The sequence below is a fragment of the Nomia melanderi genome, chromosome 12, assembly GCF_051020985.1.
Source record: "Nomia melanderi isolate GNS246 chromosome 12, iyNomMela1, whole genome shotgun sequence".
NCBI lineage: Eukaryota > Metazoa > Arthropoda > Insecta > Hymenoptera > Halictidae > Nomia > Nomia melanderi.
Genome location: NC_135010.1, coordinates 7,696,222 through 7,718,369, shown reverse-complemented (window position 1 = coordinate 7,718,369; position 22,148 = coordinate 7,696,222). Strand labels below are relative to the sequence as shown.

Genomic DNA, 22,148 nt, shown 5'->3' with positions numbered 1-22,148 from the left:
ACTCTTTAAGCTCACCGGTTCACTTCGTGGGAGAAAAGACATAAAACAGAAGGGATTGGGGGAAGTTCGTTCGGTAGTATTTGTCAATTTCTCGTTGCACTTTTATTTTTTTTTTTTCGCATGGATGGATTATTGTTCATCGGAAACAATTGTAAATTGACAGTACTAAAACAGAAGTTCCAAATAAAAGACACGAGCGTATATACAGCATATACATCGAGCGTATACGAATTATTCTTCAATCTCCGAGCATTAAATTACATCGATTTATGTACAAGTTGCGACACGTCTATGAACACGTGATATCGTATCAGTCGTTCGGCGTATCCCGAACGATTCACCTTAACACTTTGCTATTACGTTATCTTCCGTGATTTGTATTATCATTCATTCGATTCGAATCAATGTTTAACTGCTTCTCATCTGTCCCGTTGATAGAATACAAGCCATCGGATCTCTCTCATTCATCCATTGATGTTTTCAGAAGTTCGACGGCTCGACTGTTTCCGGCTTACGTCACCCTTTGACAATTTCCCAAAGAACAAAGAGAAATTGCCAATTTCTGCGGGGAGACGTTCGTCGCGGAAGAACCGGCTCGTTGTTCTGACGTCCGGAACGCGGGGGAACGCGTCTCTTCACCGAGACAACCCGTCGTCATACCGTCAAGCGCAACTCATTAGACCTGTTCGTGTGTTGTCGCAGACCTCCCTTATCGGACGACCTCTGTTCATCGGTTTGGTCTCGACGATCGTGAAGTTATTCTTGTACGCGCGGCGCAAAGTGCGAGGATTCGGTACGTAGACTTCGTACGGATTCCGACCGCTTTCGACGACCCATATGCTGCCAGACACCCCGACTCTGAGTATCGACATCAGGCCTTGAGCCACTACATACGGCCTGGAATCGGAAGATAAACAATTAGAGAAAAGAAAACCGGGAGGGCACACGAGGCTCGGTTTACAACGAAGGGAATCCACTCACGTCTGTATCGACAACTGCTCGAGGTTCTTGACAAAGTCCGCTTTCATCACCCTCGAGAGCAGCTTGTTCGGGCTGTCCACTGTGAGCGCCGTCTCCGTTAAACCGGGGCACAGTGTTATCACGCGGATACCGGTCTTCTCGTACTGATAAGCGTCCTGAAATACATTTATTTTTATTCTTAAGTAAATCCAGACTCCGATTGGCTCGCTATTAGTGATAATTTGATTCAGATTTGTGTCATTTGCGGGGATCAGCTTTTTAGCGGGTATCGTGGTATGGATGGCAATGGTAGATAGCTGTAAGATCGAACAGTTATTGCCTAATGGCGTAGATTTACCTCGAGGCACGGTCCTTTCTTTAATCGCAACTGTAATCGAAGAATGTGTTCTTTTGTTTTGTAATTATTTCGGAGTAAGGTTTGATGATTTTATGTTGGATATCGATTTTGAAACGAAGAATTCTGTTAGAGGTAATATTAGTTGTATTTCGTATGTCGTTGATAAGGGTAAACGTTTAAGTAGATAATCATTATCTATTCATGTTGTGCGTATTATCAGCAATTAACGTGGATGTTCAATTGTACAATATTATATATGTATAAATATAGAAATAATCGTCTTACCGCGAGGGATTGCGACAGGCCGATGATGGCGTGCTTCGTGGCCGTATAAACCGGAAGTTGCGCTGTGCTCTTGATGTCTATGTGCTGGCTGACGTTCACTAAAGTACCGCCATGTCCAAGATTGTCTTTACTCATGTATTTCATAGCCAGCATCGCGGTGGAAATCATCCCACCCTGAAACGTTAATCGTAATTATGACTCCGTCAGCATCGTCGATGAAAGATCAATAAAGAAGACAGAAAATCCTTTTCACTACTCACAATATTGACTGCTATTTCCCTTTCCCATCTTCGTTCGTCCAAGATACCGGCGTTGTTTACGACAATATCAATGTCATTCATCAATTTCAACGCTTCCTCGAACGCCTCTGCAATTATTAAATTTATTTATTCGCGGGTCTATTAGAAATAAATGTGCAGAAAGTATTAAATAAAGAGAACACGGTTCGTGTACGCGAAAGAAGAAAAATAACAGTTTCAGACCCTAATTGCTTAACGGATTTAACTGTCAAAGTCTTTTAAAGATTGAAAGATTGATGAAATGGTAATTAATAAAAAAATGGTTAAATTTAAAGATAAAGTACCTGGTAATTGTTCAGTTTTTCTCAAGGCATCAAAATATTTATGTTTTCGTTATATCAAGGTTCAGACAGTCTCGTTATCGTTATCAGCATCATTATCAAGACGCCAGTGGCATTTTAGGAATTCGGTAAGTTCGTGTCTAAATGTTATCAATGTTTCGCGATTATGTGTCTGCGCTAATTACGTTCATTACTCACCAGTCATCCGCGCGTAGTTAGAGACGTCGACGTGAATAAAATAAACCTTCTTCTCGCCGCAGGATTTCTCCACGCTCAGTTCAATCTTCTTCCCAGTTTCCACGTCGATGTCAAATATCGTTACCTTCTGAAATCGTTCAACGAAAGAAATAATTAAGAATTTTGCGAGGAAAATAGAACGATTCCGAAATCCACTTTGCTACTTACGTTTGCACCGTGCTTCAAGAAGTGATTGAGAAACGCGTGACCCAAGCCTGCGGCGCCACCGGTGATCAAGACATTTTTGCCTGAAACAAGTCCGTTGATCGCCTCTATTTCCTTCGCCTTCTCGGACGCGGAGGACCGCCTGCGTCTCGGGCTAACGTTAATAGTTTCTGTAAAGTGTACACGAATTCAGTACGTATTCAATTTATCCTTCACGCTATAAAAGAAGAACTATAAATAGTAAGATCAAACATCAAAGATAGAAATATCCAAATCATTTACATTAAACGCTGTTTCTTGTACAACGTTTCTTTTAACAAAAAGATCGACTAATATGACTTTACAAGTGTTGTTAAAGTTCGAAAACCGAAGTGCCAAGCTTTCACAAAGTCACCTAAGAAGAAGAAGAAAAAGAAGAAAAGATACAAAGAACGTTAAGAGAGCAGTAAGTTTACAGAAAATCAAAGGAACTGCTAATACTCTAGCTCTCGAAGGCGTGTCCTTCACAATTTAAACTTATTCCATGAACCGAGAAGGCGAGAATTCGAAAGAACGTTACTACTTTGCTGTTACATGGCCTTCTTCGGTCTACGGTGCGGAATGAGAGCATAACTGTGTCAGATTCAAAAACAACGACTAAAACAGTGAACATTCATTTTATTCTTCCTCATCGAGTGTTTTTTTTTCACCGTTTCGGAGTACGGTCTGACGTACCCATTTTTTCTAAATGTCTTCCGCGAGACTGGAACAAGAGGCAAGAACTTCTGTGGAGCGGGAGATCGCAAGAGGGTGGACGTTTCACGGTCTACTGAAGCGTGGCAAGTGTTCGAGGCTGGTATTTATACGCGTTCCCGGTTGTCGCATCGCGATTAGTGCGGGAAAGACGATACTGATGCGGCGCGCCTTGGATTTTTATCATGGCAGAGCCTCGTGGATGATGGACGAGAGGGATCGAATAATGTTTCCTCCTCCCCTCAGCCGTTTAGCGAAGACGGATCTCGAACAGTCGATACTGTTGTTAATTAACCCTTTTCGTTGGAACTAATTAATTCCGTCGCGGCTCGTATCGCGTTTACTGAGGGGATTTCTGCACTCTTTATCGGTCGAAGAAGTCTTTATACGCGTGTCGGCATTCAGTGACGTCTTGTCTTAGAAATCCGAGTCGGACAGGTGAAACTCGAGGAACTTGAAGCATAGAAAACGTTTTCAATCGCAGAATATATATTATCCATTGTTGTGAGTATCGATCTAACGAATTTATGCTGTTTGTTCGTTATTTTGTATGTCTAGACGTATTTGCATATATCTTACTCTACAGTTATTTTTAAAGTACCTGTGATTCAATATTTTATTTTTACATAGTGATTGTAGATACATAGCGACTTAATAAAGACTTAAAATTAGGGGGAACTTAAAAGAAACTTTAATTATTAGTTAAACGCGAATTTCAAAATTCGAACTAACACGAATTCGTACTTTTCTATAATTCTTTCGAATTTTAAATGCGAAATTGTGACCGAGCAATTTAACGAAAGCACGAATGGTCAAGGCAGATCGGAGAGGTTATCTAGTGTAGAAGGCATCGCGCGATCCTAACATTCGATTAGATCATCGTGTTACATGACGTACGCTAAAAGCGCAGTAACGGTGCAACGACCGTATAATAAAAATGCATGGGCACGGTCAATCAGCTCATTAATCAGGAGTATACGTAACTTCTGTAATTCCCACGCGCAAATGCGTCGAAAGAGAGCAGGGATCAAGGCGTGTGCCTACTTTTCTCTATTCGTCTTCGCTGAACTTTGACGACAACGGAACTGCGACAAGAAATCGTAATGCGTCACTGGTCACTGATAACGAGATCCAAGTCTCCCCAATCAGTTTCTAACGATCTCGTTCTTTTCTTGTCAGCGAAACCGAGAAGATTAATCTGAAGAACGTATCGCAGAAAGGAAACGGCGCTAATGTTTAACACTAAACGTACAGACACTTCATATATATTTAACCAGTTAAGTAACTAGTTATAAAATAAGTCATAAATTACAATTAGTTACAAATGAGGCAAATAAATTAAACGACAAATATTTCTTGTTGGAAGCAGAAACAGAATTAAAAACAAAAATTGAAAAACCGATTAATCGGATGATATAGAACTTGATGTTAAACCAAATCTTAAAACCAGTCATTTGATCTTTCACGGTACGTACACTGTTAACGCGGGAATTCCCTCGTTCGCAGTTTTCTTTGAAAATAGACTTCGAAGGCGGACGTCGAAATGGAGGAAACGTAGAAAATTTCCCTCCTCGTGTTTCTTTGAATGGACTGCCAACTCGATTGTCTTTAGAGTAATTCGAAATGAAGTGTTATTGTCGTTTCAAGTTTATTACCTAGATAATAAGAGTCCTGATCTCCGGTCGCCATTTTATGCTTTTTCTTTTCACGCAGCCTAACCCGGAGACGGCCATAGATAGATATCCTCGGAAAAACATAATTTACAGAGAGTCGTGTGGCACACGGGGGTGATAAAGAGTCGACGTACGCGCAGCTCGTGCTCGGCGTCTCCTTATCGCGGGAAAAGTGCATTTAATGTCAGCTCCGCCGTATTGATGATAAATCCGAGGGAAACCACGCGTTTCAACGGCGATACACCGAACCGGTAGAAATCGGTTTGCTGCGAACTTTACTCCTTACGTGACCGACGTTGAACTGGAAACAATCCGTGCAACGATTCCTTTTCTCAGCGTTTATGCTTTGTTCGTTACATTGTTACGGTTATGCGATAGTGACGATACATGCACAACGATAATCATCGATCGTACACACGCGCACAGGATCCTAACATTTCGTTGTCCGACGTTGCAATTGGTTCCGCGAGGCACTGTCGGCTTTGTGAATCTGTGAGATACGAAGTAAAGCATGCACAAAGCACTATAAAAATGTTTAGTTAGCAGATTTAGAATTTAGTTGGTTACTAGAATCCAAGTTTTATAAACTGATATAAAATATTGTTTGGATTTTTAATTCGTGTTTTTAATGCATTGTCGGAGTGGTTAATAATTGTTTTAATAATTGAGTGTAATTGGAATTTTAGATTATAACAAATTATTATTTCTTTTCGTTCGTTAATTAAGATTGACTTTATAATTTAACGGCGGAAGTATGCCAGCAATGTGAGCGTAGAACGTTATGCCAGACATCAAAAGGAAAGACAATTGGTGTAATTGTTCAAAGCGCCGCTCGCTGAACGTCATTATCAAGTATTATTATTTATTTCAGCAAAAATCTTCGTAATTAAGATACACTGTTTGTTTTTGTAACGCCTGCGATCATGGTCTTCCACAATTCTTTTATAAATAATAAACGTTAATCGACGTTTAGAATGTATCATTAATTAATACGATGATAACGCGGCGATAAGTAATCGCGAGTAGATATTGAAAAGTTGAATTACTTTTTAAAGACAAAATATTTGTTTTCAGAAATCTGAGAAAGAGGACAAGACACGAGCCTTATAATTATATTCCGCGAGACAAAACAATTGATAAACCTGGCTCGTATAAGAAAGCCGGAAGAAACATTTTGCTTTTTTATCTATTCACACGTTTTCTTTTCTTGTATTTCAAAGAACAATAATAGTTAGAAACTTCAGAATATTATTGCCCTCCTTTAATTTACTTTTCTGCGAATATTTATCATTTATGTCTTACGAATATTTAGCCAAAATTATGAACAATTTTTTTTGACATTTACTTTCTGTCAATTTCCTCATGATCTACTTTCTCAATTCTTTGTACTAGCATCAATCTTTACCATGTTTTCTTTATATTTTCTTAGCTTGTCAAGCTATTCCTAAAGTTCTTCCCTTTATTTTAATATTATATTTCAGTGGTCGTTATTCTCTGCTAATGCTCGAATCGATTTATTATAATAACACTCAAGACATTTTCAGTATTTTAAAGATAATTTCATGGTACCCGGAAAAGTAAATGGAAATACTAAATGTGAAAAAATTTCTGCGCGATAAATATTTTTTCTGACATTCATTCTCAATTCTCGGCGACCTCCTCGTAGATGCTAAACGGGATGTGACCGGGTTATCGTTCGCCAGTACTGATTATAAAGTTTTGTGCACACAGCGTGGCGATTCGCGACCGAACTATCGTCTCGTGTATCGCTACGTGGACCGATGTGAACGCACTGTACACGGCTAATAGCATGGCGGCTTGTGTGGCGATCATTCAAAGCGAGATCTAAAGTAAACGATAAAAAAGAAGGAGGAGCGTCAACAATCTTTCAACTCTGTCGCCATTTTTCCTCGTTTTATTAGCCGTTCGATAGGAGATAACGAATTAGAGTTCAAGTTTTTGATGTAACAGGGCCTGTGGTGGTCCATAATATCATAACCCTTGGGGTCCAATAAAAATGATGTACATAAAAATCTTCGTGGAGCCTACGCCATTTTAGATAAGAAGTTTCGGAAGAAATTCTATTTATACATACTACAATCATTTTTATTACTAGGCATGTACATAGATTGTAAATGGTACGTTCTATTTTATCGATAGCAAAGGGCCAAATCACAGAAATATTCTTCATTAATTAATTGAAATATAGAAAGAACATCTAATTAAACAAACGGATGAACTTTTGTTGGAGTTTTTGTTTCTCTGTGTTCGATGTGTTTTAAGAAATACACGAAATTTGTAGGCTATTCTAAAAGAATTTATCTATCGAGACTACATATGGATCAAGTATAGTATTAAGTTTAAGTCGGGATTAAAGAAGCAGTTGAAGTTTAATAAAACGATTTTTATTGAATAATAATTTTTATTTCGTAATATCAGAAGGTAGGGAAATTGTAAAGGATTATTTATTATTTGAACGATTAAAAATTCATGAATTATTATTCCCAGAGAAATACACTTTACTTTACAATCCTAAATATCACGAAATTTTATTAATTGAGAATCACAAATAAGACGTATCAGAAGTTACAATAATAATACTTCAATTATATGTACAAAAGTTTCATAATAGGATTTTTAAAAGTGTAGTTTCATTTTTATTCTAACGAGAACTCGTCCGGCTTCACTGGTAAACTGTCGGACAATTGAATTTCGTAGACTGGTTTCCCGTCCTCGCTGATCCAAATGCTTCCATTTTGAGCGCACCTGATCGCGTAAACTAATCCGTGTGCGATACTGTCCACCCTAATACAGTAAAACGTAGAATGTTAAAAATAACATTGTAAAATATTGTATCTAAGATTTAATTGTTTCAATATTCACATATTTTACATTATGAAAAGTATAAATCAACAACCAACAAAAAAAATATAAAATAAATGAATTATTATTGTTATATGTTTGTCAGATGGAAAGAAATATGGATAGAAAAGCAACAGGATTACTCGTTTTACTACTAAAAACAGAAAACTGTTTTTAAGTTAACTTCAGATGTAAATAATATTAAGAAAAATATATTAAGTTTATTTTGTAGGAGATAAACATTGTAAATAATTGATACTAATTATTGGATACTAAATCAAAGTATTCTAATAGTTTTAGAACAGATCTTACCTGTGTGGTTGATATTTCGACAAAGATTGTCCTTCTGGGAGATCGTTCGGAGCTTGAGTAAAATCACGACACAGAACTATTATCCTCACACCTGTCCTCTGATAGTGATAAGGTTGCTAATACAACAAAAGGAATATTCAGATATGACTACTGAAATTTAGTAATAATCTATATACTTATAAGGACCATATTCTACAGTAGTTTAGCCGAATCCTATTATTCAGAACCTTATACATATAAATATGGATGTCTAGAAATTTATTTTATTCCTTGTACAGCTTTTATTTATACAGTATTTAATAATAACTATTACATCTAGGCGTTGCAATTATAAATACTGCAAGTAGATTTAAATGTCTTCGATCTGAGGGGTGTGAAAACTTTCAGATTTCTTTCAAATTTTATCATGAAAGATAAGAATTGTTTTTTATTGCATAGAGCTTAGAACTCACCGCAAAGGAACGACTGAAGCTAACCACCGCATGCTTTGTCGCAGAATATACGGGAAGCTGCGATATCGAGTGCAGACCAGCCACAGACGAAATGTTCACGATAACACCCCCTTTGCCGCCGGCGTCCCTTTGCATTTGTTGTATTCCCAGAAGCGTACCGCGTATCACAGCTGTCTACGTAAATTGACCTCGTTCAACAAATTACAATGACGTATTGTCGACACGTAATCTCGGAAAACATTTTACAGTTATTATTTTTCCTTGGAACGTTGAAACGTTTCACCGCCCGACACTTGTGAATGCATTGAAATTCACGAAAATGAATAATCTTACGCGCCGCGTAAACATAATTTTTTGCACTTTAGAATGTGGTATCTTGGCCTCCTGTTTTACGTAGATGTGTATTCAATTCGAAGCAAATAATGACGATAAATTCATTGTACAAATATGAAATGAAATGAAAGAAATTAATATACTAATCATGGTATTTCTGTGTCTTCGAGTTAAAGAAATAGAATCTTCTTTCTTCCCTAAGGATCACAGTAATTTAGTCGTTTCGACTATGAAAATGTAATTGATAACATTACCATTTCCAATTTTGCAACGAATAAAAAGATTCAGTAACAGCAACGTCAATGGAAAAATAATAAAACGTCACACTATCTGAAGCTTTTTATGTTTTCATTGATAGCGACAAGGCGCATATGGAACTATGATAGCAAAGGGTAAGAACATGTTAAACAATCACGTAATTATTCGAGGAATCGCTCTCTCGCTTACCACGTTTACGTCAATGGCTTTCGAGAAGTCGCTTTCATTAATCACGCCGGCGTTGTTTATTAAGATTTCCAGGCCGCCGAGCGTTTTCACGGCTGTTTTGAAAGTGTCTGTTGAGAAACGATTGTTGTTGTAGTTTCGATTGGATTTCACGAAATTTCTGTTGTCGTATTTTTGATCTTTTCATGAAAGATAAATCGTTTTGCCGTTCCAGTAGTGATTGGTTAATAAATACCATCGAATTGGGAGTTGTTCGTGACGTCACAGTGGAAGAAAACAGCTCGGTTCCGTCCGAATTCCGCGTTCAGCGCGTTCATCGCTTCTGTACCGGCCGATTCGCGAATATCGATCAATGCGACTATCTGAAACCTCATTCCCACGAACATCGGTTAATTTAGATAAGATAATATTTTTCTTAGCCCTGTGATTATTAAAGCAAATTATCACTCACGGAGACGCCATTTCGAAGCAGTTCTCTGCTAATAGTCAGACCCAGATCACTCGCTGCTCCCGTTACGATCGCTCTTTTATCCTTGATCTGCATGTTTCCGGTTCTACTGTCTTTCCTTCTTCAAAGATTACTGGAAATAAACAAATTTTAGATTGTTTTCATTCCCCTAAAATGGAAAATATTGTTTGGAAAACACAGTTTTGCAGATTCTGATTTAAAATACATTTTGAGAAGCTTCTTCTGAGAGATATTAAATTTCCTTTCTAAAGCCTGGTAGACACCATTCCACTCGCATCACTCAAAATATCTTTAAATAATTTCAAATTTCAAAAGAGATTACCAATTTTATCAGTGATAAACATTATTCATACATATCAATTACAAACGAGTAAAGATTCAATATGTTGTTTTAGAGTAGACAGAAATTTTGAATAACTTCTACGCGTGAAGATCAACATAAAACAAATACATAAGACATTTCATTCAAAGAAACATTACGTATTCTTACTAATTGTTATCATTCAAGGTGCCACAAAATCTCACAAAATGCAACGTTATCCATTCAATCATCTTTACGTTAGTCTTTACCTTTTCAATAACAATTAAGTCCTGTTTATTGCAATCTCCACTCTCCAACTGTTCTTGGAAGCAGTGTCGCATCTGGTCACCGCTGTTTAAATTCGTTCATTTACGAGAAGAGAGAAGGAATCGCGTCGAATAATCTGAAATTCGACGTATCGCGGCGAATGAAAGTTTCGCGTCGTTAATTGTCAACGATTTTCGCGACGGCAGACGCTTGGATTCGAACGATGAAGCTGCTAGCGACGTCTCGTTCGTCACTGACGGCCGCTGGCGTCCAAGATCCTCTTCTTCCAGCCGATTCGCTTTCGTATCACGATCTTCGACCTCTCGTGCGCCATGAGATCTCGGATTCGCGAAGTGACCGGGATCATTTTCTATCTTCATCGATCCTCCATTGCAACACGACTCGCCCCTTGATCTCTCGCGACCGCGGATTCGACGCTCGCGCCGGAACGGAAACGAGGCGATCGAGGCGTTTACATGGCATTAATTAATCGGACATTTTTCGATTTTGGGGAATTCGTTTCGGTGATAATTCATCGTTGGTAGCAGATTGGACTGTAGTTACTTCTTGGGAACATTGAAATCGAGACGTGTGGCGCATTTATGTCATTTATAGTTTACTTTTATGTAATCTTTTGGTTAGTGAAATTAATTCTTCGAATAGAATTTAAGACTTCATTTAGGTTTTGATATCTGGTTTTATACAACGTTGTACTTTCAAGTTACTTTGTGTTTTTCGGGGATTTTCATTTAAGTTTATTTTAAGATGAATGATATTATGTGATATGAAATAATGGTACTGTAGTGGTGTAATTGTAATTCATGAAAACTGTGAGTCTACATTCGTTTTCGTATATATTGAGGGGAAAATTAAAGCTGTTTGTGTTTATTAATATTTTTAAATGTTTCATACAAAGAAGAAAGTGCTTTTTTCAGATTCATAGAACACTGAGATATTGGAAGTGGAAGAAATATTCCAGATATCAAAATAATGAATCCCCTAGAGTCTTCAATATTTGATCTCCTCGCAAAAATAATCGAAAACTTTCAGAAATGCTGATTCTAACAACGAAGCAACGAAGTTTGGTAGCTTCGAGGGTAGCTACACAGGAATACTGTCATCGAATAACGTCATCAAATCTTAGACAATGCGGAAACCTTTCAAAACAACATTTTAATAAAAAAAAATTCAAGAAATCAGTACATCATTCGTAATTTCTACAATTTCCTGCGATCACGAATCTTCTCTTCATTTCTGTAATTAAGTTTACAAAACGTTGGGGATTTTCACCCTCCTAACGGGGGGAAATTCAACGGCGACTGGGGGCTGGTTTCCCTCGCTGACCCACACATCTCCGTTCTGGCCCTTCTGGATGAGGGTGACCATTGCTTTCGCCACATTCTCGGGTCTAATGAAATAAATATAAAAATATAAGAAACATATACATTTTTATTAGCTTTACCATTGGAGCCACGTGTTATATGAAAACAGTACTTAACACGTTGACTGTCACGGTGGTCACCGATGACAGGAGATTCCAAATTGTTGAAGAACAATTACAATAAAAAACTTGATTTTAAATAAAAGTAAAATGAATCTCCTGTCATCGGTGATCACCGTGGAAGTCAAGTTTAAAATATTTTTATTTAAAATCATTTAGTAATATAAGTAGCTAGATTGTAACGTAATATGACTACTGTGATAGTAAATAATTAATAATTGTTTTCAATACCATTTGCCTTTCTTATTAAAAAATAAGTATTGCTAAACGAAACGCTAGAAATTCTCGTGGCAGTCAACGTGTTAATTATGTTTTTACATTATTTGAAAACAATACAAAATTACATTTTTATGTTATATGAAAACAGTACACAATTATATTTCTATATTATTCGCAAACAAAGCCCAAACTGGCTTTTGATTTGAAGTTAGTGGCTTCAATGTTTTCAACGGTAGCACTCGTTTATATTTTATGACAATTGTATGGTGTTGATACTCACAGTTGGGTTGGGAAGTCCTTCAACGAGTTTATCACTTCATCTTTGTCGAGGAAGTCGAGTGTGCCTTGTTGTATGGCATTGAACAGGTTGGTCGTTGTGACTCCTGGGCACATCACGAGAACGCGGACACCGGTTCTGTCGAAGCTAGGCTGAAATACCAGGAAATGGATATTATAATTTTGTTTCCAAAAAGTTATGTTCGCATTGCTACTAAAACATTATTCCGCCATTTCTTTTATGAACAATCAACGTAACCAAATGACAAAAATACTTGAGCTTTTATATATTTAAAGTTAATAGTAAAATAACGACTTTAATAGTAAATAATAATATTAAAATAATCACAATATTTTAATAGTGTTTATGTTTAAAATTTTAAACTTGATCGTCAATGGAATTATTAGATTAGAAGGTTTCCTTGAATTTTTCAAATAAATTTAAAGGTAAATTGTATGGTTCTTCAGACACTTTCAATGTAATTATTAATTTACAATATTTTGTCATATATCATATGGTGAACGATATATTGGGAAAGAGGATAAGATTCTTTAGCCAATCCAATATATTAATAATAATATCTTAGATTCAGGAATTACTGAATATGATGGAAAAGGATTACATGAATCATTAGGGGATGTTTTGTTAAAGATTAGGTTTTATAAAATTTGTTTACCTGCAAAGCGCGACTGAAGGCGAGTACTTGGTGTTTGCTGGAACAGTATACCGGGCATATCGGGAAGACGTCGAGAGCCACGATCGAGGCGATGTTGACGAGGGTGCCACCTTTTCCTCCTTTGTGCTTGCTCATGAGGTCCATGGCGAGAAGCGATCCTTGGATCACAGCACCCTGGAATCCAAATTGAAATGTTAGAAGTAAACTGTAAATAATTATACAAATTCAAATTTTGAAGAATGAAATTACAAAAATAAGATTACCATACATAATAGTTTGTTTTAACAAATATTATAAAAGCATACAATTTTGCACTTTCACGTTTTCGAGAAATGCATGAAAATCCATTGGAATAAAAATGTGTCTACTTTTCTGGAAGTTAAACTGTAACGGACACAATTTTTTACTGGGCCGATGTAAATACTGAGATAATCATTGTGATGAAGGGAACTAAGGGTCACGTGAATTGATATATTCTGAAAGGCACTGATTATCAGTTTGAAGTTTCAAAACGAATTCTGTTGAAATGATGGTTTGGACTTCTGATGAATAATATAAAAGTCGAAACGAATATCATGATAATTGAGTTACTGTCATTCTGAAACTACAATTATAGACAAAATTAAACAATTATATTTTCATGAAATTAATCAGGGAATTTCACTTAAGATAAAAGTCACCTTGTCTAAGAAATAATGTTTGGATACATTAAATATGTATAAATGTCACTTACGCAATTCACGCGGAGAGTTTTCTCCCAGTTTTTGTCGTTCAATAAACCGGCGTTGTTGATGACAATGTCGACACCATTCATAGTGGTGACAGCCTTCTTGAATGTTTCTGTAATCAAAAATGATAAATGCAAGAAGTCCTTTTTACTCGATGTTATAACATTTAATCCAAGTCAATTACAATTTCGTTATTGAATTCTGAATAATCAAAGAGGTAGATATGAACAAAATATTGCTGCAGTTACTATTATAATATTTTGAGAATATGATTTTACAATTTTAATGAGTTACTAAATAGAGGATTAGAAACATGGCATAGAAATATCTATGTATCTATGTTTTTCTCTTTATCTGAAGCCCTCAAGCTTTTGTAAGGTACTACTCATTTGTGACTTATATTTATGCATTCCGGTGCATTCTAACTAACCAATGAATAAACAATAAATGCACACTTGTTGTCTCACTGCATTTTCACTTGTTTTCATTAACACTAGAACTACCGTACCAGTCAAAATGACTGGTTTCGATTTGTTTCGCAATTTTTGATATCTTAAAAGCATTGAATATTCGAAATGATCTTGAAAATAAATAGGTTCACTTAGATACTATAACGAATGTCTGAAGAAACTGAAAATAATCTACTATTACAACTTTTATAGGAATTACATGTTAATGGTAGTAAATGCTTGGTAGTTCCAGTGTTAGAATAATTAATTCGATAGATTATGCATTCAAATATATAATTGGAAAGTAAAGAAGTACCTTCAAAAAGTTGGACGTTAGTTACGTCGCATGTGTAGAACAAGGCCTTGCCTTTTCCAAATTCTTTTTCTAAGTTAGCTACGGCTGTCGTACCGGCGGATGTGTTAAAGTCAAGAATGGAGACCATCTGGAGAATTAAATTTAAGATTATGTAAGAAAAATCTGCGATGTTGCGAAGTGTAAAAGCTTGTGATTTCATGTTTATTAGAAACTTCAAATAGTTACAAATAATCTTCGTCTACTATTACCTACGGTTACTCACAAAAGTATTCGCCGACTCACATTAATGATATGTTTTGTCAAATTAAAATTAATTAATTTCAAATAACAATTATTGCTTTGTTATTCTAATTTTTAAAAAATAAATTACACTTCGTAACTACAACTTTAGCATTCGTTAAATAGGTAAACTGTAAATATAAGTAGATAGACAGGTAAATGCTTTTGTCAGTAACTATATATACATCACCGGAGACCGTAAGTGCTTCTATTATCAGTAGAATATATAAATAGTCTATTCGATATCCATATCTTTCGTCGATTTCGAAATTGATAATTCTAATTTTAAATAACGCTGAATTAAATGAAAGTAATTTTAATTATGTCCACCGAAATGAATAGAATTTATAGAAATTATTGTATCTAATACATAATACTGTTTGCAATTATTTTATCTTCAGTTAACAGTTTTATAAATTAAAGTGAATTTAATTTTGATCGTTGGATAAATAAAGTTTAACGTAAAAAGTAGAAAATATTACCTTAGCTCCGTTCTTCAGGAACTGTTGGGCGTAGGAGAAGCCGATGCCTCCAGCAGCACCGGTGATCAAAACGTTCATGTTCTTGATGTTGGCCATGGTCTAATATCAATTCACAAAGTTGATTGCATTAATATTCGTAAATTTGGCAATATATCTTATATTATTTGTTTCTTAAGACGAAGGCGAGGTAAATAAAACATTTCGACTATCTTCTTTTACTGAACCGTTGTACAATAAATCTTATTTATGAAAGGGATATGATGTGTGTTATGCAATTGTATTGCACTTCGTCGTAAATACTAAATAATTCATACTAGAGAGAGTAAAAACCAAACATCAACAGTCAATGATTACAACCGGAATACGATCAACACACTTAAGATTTAAATGCTCTAATCATTAACCAGTATTTCAGAAATATTCTCTGATCAATAACTCTAACTCTTACAAATATTAAATCAATAATCAGATTGTCAATTAAGAACTGTAACTGTCAAACTGATGTTCCAAATGGCGTACTTACACTCGACGAAAAGTAGAAACACAAGTAAAAATTAAAATTTTAAGAAACATTAACAAGCTCACAACACTTCTTTCAAAAATTCAATTTTTTCTCAAGAAGTTTCTGATATTCTTAACAACGTTTCAACACTGGAAATTAAGTATACTTGATTGTACCTAAAAGTACTACTAACGAGACCAAAATCTACATTATTATAAATAAACATAGAAGTAAATGACCCTCAATTAATGTAAAATTAATTTCACTAAAACTTCGAGTAAAATTTTAATAACAGTCACCGTTTAGTGAAGGTAGGTAAGTAGTCCTCTCGATGTACAAGCTGATCCGTACTGTACGGTGCGCTCCCAACAATTGAGTAAAACGTTCCTTCGCCGAGATAATTAAAGAGAAGGCGTATCTCTGTAGATTACTGTCGCTGCATGGCGCACACATGCGAGAAATTATCGAGCATTTCTTCTTTTTCTCGAGACCGAAGAAATGATGAGATAATTTGATTCATCTGATCCTTTTGTAAAAAACTTTGACAAGTAAATTTGGTTACACGGATAGTTGCGAAATATAAAATCAATATGTTTATTTTTATATTCGCACGGTTTGTTCCATTCATGAATGGTCAGCGCTGATTAATGCATATGAGACGAGTTTGATTGCGCTTAACAGGCGAATGCACTGACAATAATCAGTTGCTGTTAATATTTGCTTACGTATTGATATTATTATAATTGATTTTCGCAATGAATTTTCTAATGTATATTGAACGCAATTTGTACTAATTACGTATTAATTTCTTTCTTCGCCTGATCACATTTAAATCTTTGATTTTTAACATGAAGTGACAAGCTTGCGCTTGTGATTATGCAATAATTTAATAATTAACAAAATATTCAAATAAATTATTTAATATTTAAATAATATTTAAATAATTTAAATAACTTTTTACATGTAAAACGTTTATATCGAAAAATCCTTTTAATATTTATATTTAATATTTAATATTTAAATTGATATCGCCGAGAAGAATTTATTGCAGAAGAAAAAGAAGAAAATCTAGTAACATTAATCGGCAATGTCTTACAATATTTACAAGACGAAAACAACATTATATAATCTTCCCGTCGAATAAGGTTTTTACGTTCTATCGTATAGCGATAATAATTCAAGACAAAATAAATTACATTAAATCGATTTAATGGTATTATGTTAAATAATTTCTTATGTTTATTGGATATTAATATCCCATTGATATAATTGTATAATACTAAAAAATATTAAAGTACAACTAAACGATAATAATAAAATTATCAGCGCGAATATAAGAGAGGCAGGCTTTCATCTTACACAAACTATTGAATACTTATAACAGAGTGATAATAAAATATTATTATCATACATGGATTAATTGAAACTACAACTCTTTGTGACTTCCATAATTTTACAGTCGATACGTATTCTCTAAAATGAATTTTTAAGATATTCAACGCATGAATTCAAGATGTCGCCGTAGTGTGTCTTTTAAGTTTTATAAGAAACTTTTGATTGTATCACTGCAATTGTAATAAATAAAATAACGAATGAAATAGGAAATGTCGATGATTTTGGTCGCACGAGAACCCACTGTATTAGAACTCTCGAAAGGTGGTCATGTATTAAGTTAGCCATAAAATCTTATCGCACTTTTCAACGAAGTTTTACAAAAATATCACTTCGCTGAATTAAATTATTGGATTGCGCATTGAATTTTTTACGTAGAAACCTACTACTGTCTTTTAATTCACTTGCCGGCAATATTTATTCGCACATTATAATATAAACGCCAGATTGAAGTGTAAAACGACAAGATTCTTCGATTAACCTAATACTTTCAGAGTATTTTAACAAAATTTCGAATATAAAGAGTATTTTGGAGTATTTTAAGTTAAAGTTGGTTCAATTTTAAATAGTGAAATTTTAGTATTTCCGGTGACATTTATGCTGGCACCTTCAGGGTGGTGTAACTAGGGAATTCAATGGTGTACGGTTCTTGATTGTTCTCGCTGACGACTATCGCACCGTTCTTTCCGTTCTCGATTAATTGTATTATGGCGCTCGCCACATGTTCAGGCCTGTTAACAAATATTTTGACAGTGGCTAGCATTAAAAAAGGCAAATTTTCTAAAGACATTTACAATACGAACAGATTCGGATTATTTGTCTACATCGTCGTGTTATCAGCTCGAATTTAGCGATCTAATAGACGACATCTCTTTAACATATTTTAATTCTACATATCACAAATTCTTTAAAGATATAATTTTCAACTGACGTTTTAATAATAATCGCAACAAAAACGTAAATGTTTCCAAATATAGACTATTATAGATTAACTTTGCTGAAACTGGAGCTTCAAATAATTTCTTTGATTTATTTAAGCTTTTGTCGTATTGCAAAAGAGAGGAAAACCTAATTAATATTCATAAAATATTTTATTGTAACAAATTTTAGTAAATCTCGAATATTACACATGCAATTCGAAGTTCGATTGCGAGATTAACTATTTGTATCAGGTATTAGTTCTTAATAAGCGTTTAATTTTTTTGTTGCGATTAATTGAGAATCAAGTAAAATTCAAATTCTTCAACATACGGTTGCTTCTGCATGTTGGCCATCGCTAAAGCCGCGGTTTCCTCGTCAAGTAGATCCATGGCGTGTTCTTTAGTAGACATAAATCTGGCAGCCATAGCGGTGGTCGTAAGTCCAGGGCATATCGTCAACATACGTATTCCGGTTTTCTCATAATAATGCTGTCAATTATATACCATACATCCACGATGCAGAATATTAATGTAACAATAAAATGACGTAGCTATTTTGAATATCATCATCAATAACTATAAATAACTGAAGCAACTTCCTTCACGTTAATGAAATTATGTTTCACTCTAACATTTGTCCATTAAAAATTTATTTGTTACTAGCACCGAATGATCATTAATAATATTAGTGAATAATCCTAATGCATTGTTGTAGTAGAATTCTTATTAAATATAAATATAAAAAATTATTCTCAAGTATAAAATGTAAAGTTATTTCTTATTACAACATATAAAATCATCAGATATTATATTATAACATATGAAGTTATTTTACATTTAAATGACGGTTATCGACATTAAACATTTCATTTTTACCTTCAACGATTGAGTGAACCCAACGATCGCGTACTGCGTTCCACCATAGATCGGTGCGATCGGTATCCCTTCCAGTCCAGCCACGGAGGACATGTTCACGATAGTGCCGCCATTGCCGCCCTTGTACTTGCCCATGGTTTGCAACCCCAAAATCGTACCATGAACAATGCCCTTCTGTTACGAGAAGTGAGTAACAATGACGTGGTATTTTTTAAAAACACGTCAGCCATTGAAAAAAAGTATCAGTCAAACGTAAATTCGGGGAAAAAATCGCCGTTAGCAATGATAAGCGCCGTTCTTTTTGGTTACGTTTGTTGTTTACGGTTGCTCGGTGGTTCTATGTTGTGTAATATTATCGATAACGTAGAGCAATGATGTTACTTACATAATTTACATCCACCATAATTTCCCAATCCGCGTCATCCATAATGCCCGCGATGTTTACAACAATGTCTAGCGTTTCATATGACTCGACTACCTTCTTGAACGATTCTGTCAACAGGAATAGTATTTTTCGTTGTTACAACGATCAGACGACGCATACAATCTTCACAATGTAGTTAGTAAACAGTATTTAGTAAATTTAGTAAATACGGTATCATGTATTCCTGGAACGCTAACGTCATTTCTAATTATTTTTGGAAAAAAGACGTGACGATAATATTATTATCTCTTAGTTCCACGGTCAAAGTCGGCCGGAACTATTTACTTCGATTTGTCGCGAATCTAGGAAATGGAAAAAAACACTGTTCAATTCGTAGTGTTGTAAAGAATACTTTAAGAATCGAGAAAAGTATTGTTTTACACAGAAGTACTGTTAAGAAAAATGAAACGGAGGATCAGAGAAGAATCTAATGATTGTTTTTACGTCTATTATGTGATGTTTGTAATGAAATTGTATTTACTATGAAATATAGTTTTAGATTGTTACAGTTCTAAATAATATATACAGAATTTGATTAATAATTATTATTTTATATCATAAAGATGAGACGGTTTAGTGCTTTACTTAATGGTAATTAATTGATCTGTGTTAAGTAATACTTGCAATAGAATTGTAAACACCTTTAAGTTGTTCGCTCTTGGAGACATCGCAGGCGATGAAGATCGCGCGATCTTTCCCGAATTCATTGTTTAGATCGGCAGCTGCGCTTTCGCCTCCGGAGTCGTTTAAATCCAACAGAGCCACTGCCTGGAAACATAATAGAATTCATTGAGATTGGAAACAATATTATTTATATATTGTCAGACTGGCAATCAAGCAAAACAATAACAAACAAATGTCGATTCTACATACTATAAACTATTATTTATTGACACATCTCATGTTGATGTATTTTACTATTACAAATCACTATTTCGTGTTTTTAATTAGTTCATCTAAGATTTTGTTTTATGAGGGAGAAATTTATAATAAATATATTTTAATATGCACCAAATTATCTTGGAAAGATTTTCCTTAAAAGATTGCCTTCATTAGAGAGTCAAATGTTATCATTAAAAACAAATAATGTTAATACTAGAATTGCTAAGTAATTAAAGTAACTGATCACTTTTTTAAATTTCCTTATAAAGATTCAACATTCGAAGATTCGACTGTCTGGTTGTTTTAGTGTTAACATCAGAACAACCCAGCGTTTAACGTGATTAACATGTGAACGTTATAAAAATTATAATAATAGATTTCGTTTCGGTTTCTACATGTATTGATTACAGTATTAAAGTGAAACAAATTATTTTTCAAATCAATAGTTGCGAAATAAGAATTCATTTTGACGGGTGCGATTGTTCTAATGTTAAAAAGACAAAATTCTTTTTCTCAAATTTCATTGCAGAGTAAAATTTCTTTTCTCTGTTATTTCAAAGTAAAATTTTTTTTCTCAAATTTCATTACAAAGTAAAATTCCTTTTCTTTCATTGGAAAGTAAAATTCTTTTTCTCTTTCATTGAAAAGTAAAATTCTATTTCTCTTTCATTGGAAGGTAAAATTCTTTTTCTCAAATTTCATTGATTTCACATAATCTCACCCAAAGAAAATAAAATGAAGACAAATATACCTTCGCTCCGTTCCGAAGAAGTTTTCGGGCGGTGCAGAAGCCGATCCCGTTTGCTCCGCCGGTGACGAGCGCGATTTTACCCTCGATGTTCATGATCGATTCACGGGGAGACCGGGATAACGTGTCCTGTAGGACCGACGTGCGGATTTAATGGTGGATCGTGCGACCGTTCTCGCGGGCGGCTCGGTCGCGAATATATTCCACGAGTAACGAGCACGGCAGCTCGGATCGATGAAATTCGAGAAATCGAGAATCAATCGTACGAGATTGAATGTCCGGCGGATATCTGATGGATAATGTGACCGCGGATCCGCAGGTAAACAGGATCAGGTTTACGAAAAAGATCGGCGCGAGGTAAGCTGGAGACCGTCCAGGAGGCCGTTTATTTCTGTCGATTTATTGAATTACCGATGTGCGTTTCAGATCTCGATGCGCTCGGATTGGAAACCAAACGAATCCATTGAGCATTCACTGGAAGATGAAAAAATCCTCTAACCCTCTATGGATGAGAATTTTTGGAAGCTGTAAAAATCTTTTTCGCAGGAAGTTAAATTCAGAATCGAATATTTATTCATAACAGATCAGGAAACTATGTATTGATCTTTTATTGTTTGTCTGATTAAACTGTAAACATTAAGTTTACTGTAGACGATAATGGCTACTAAATATATTTTAATGATTTCGATCAGATAATCGATTTTTGAGACGTCCAGAAACACATTTACCAATACTACAGATTAAAGAACAATCGTAATGGAAACTGCTAAATTAAGTTACCCCAAATTACTAGTTAACTCGCAAATACAATTGTCTTCCTGAACAAATTTATCGAAAAATCCTCAGTCACTGATAACTTATTTTTAACGGATTATGGAAGAACCGTCTGTAGGTAAAGCATTAAGGACAACGTCCGTTTTGCTGAAAATAAAATGTACACCCCATTAATCTCAAATATATCGCTGTAATAAACTCTAATTGAACAATGAACATTATGAATGTACAACGTACGAAAACTACAACAAAAATATTTCTATTTAACAATCA

The 22,148-nt window shown here is 35.0% G+C and overlaps 1 protein-coding gene across 1 annotated transcript; it reads right to left on the bottom strand.

The window, feature by feature from the left end:
- Nucleotides 1-100: 100 nt before the first annotated feature.
- Nucleotides 101-21,381, bottom strand: LOC116426386 (uncharacterized). Its single transcript, XM_076372796.1, has 18 exons — nt 21,105-21,381; nt 20,113-20,239; nt 19,433-19,539; nt 19,048-19,221; nt 18,503-18,660; nt 17,859-17,982; nt 15,358-15,456; nt 14,597-14,723; nt 13,837-13,943; nt 13,104-13,277; nt 12,431-12,579; nt 11,775-11,838; nt 9,845-9,964; nt 9,629-9,755; nt 9,397-9,503; nt 8,617-8,790; nt 982-1,136; nt 101-897 (listed from the first exon to the last, which is right to left on the bottom strand). Exons 1-18 carry the CDS (start codon nt 21,195-21,197, stop codon nt 663-665), a joined length of 2,421 nt encoding a protein of 806 aa, XP_076228911.1. The 5' UTR covers nt 21,198-21,381; the 3' UTR covers nt 101-662.
- Between the last annotated feature and the right edge of the window lie 767 nt (nt 21,382-22,148).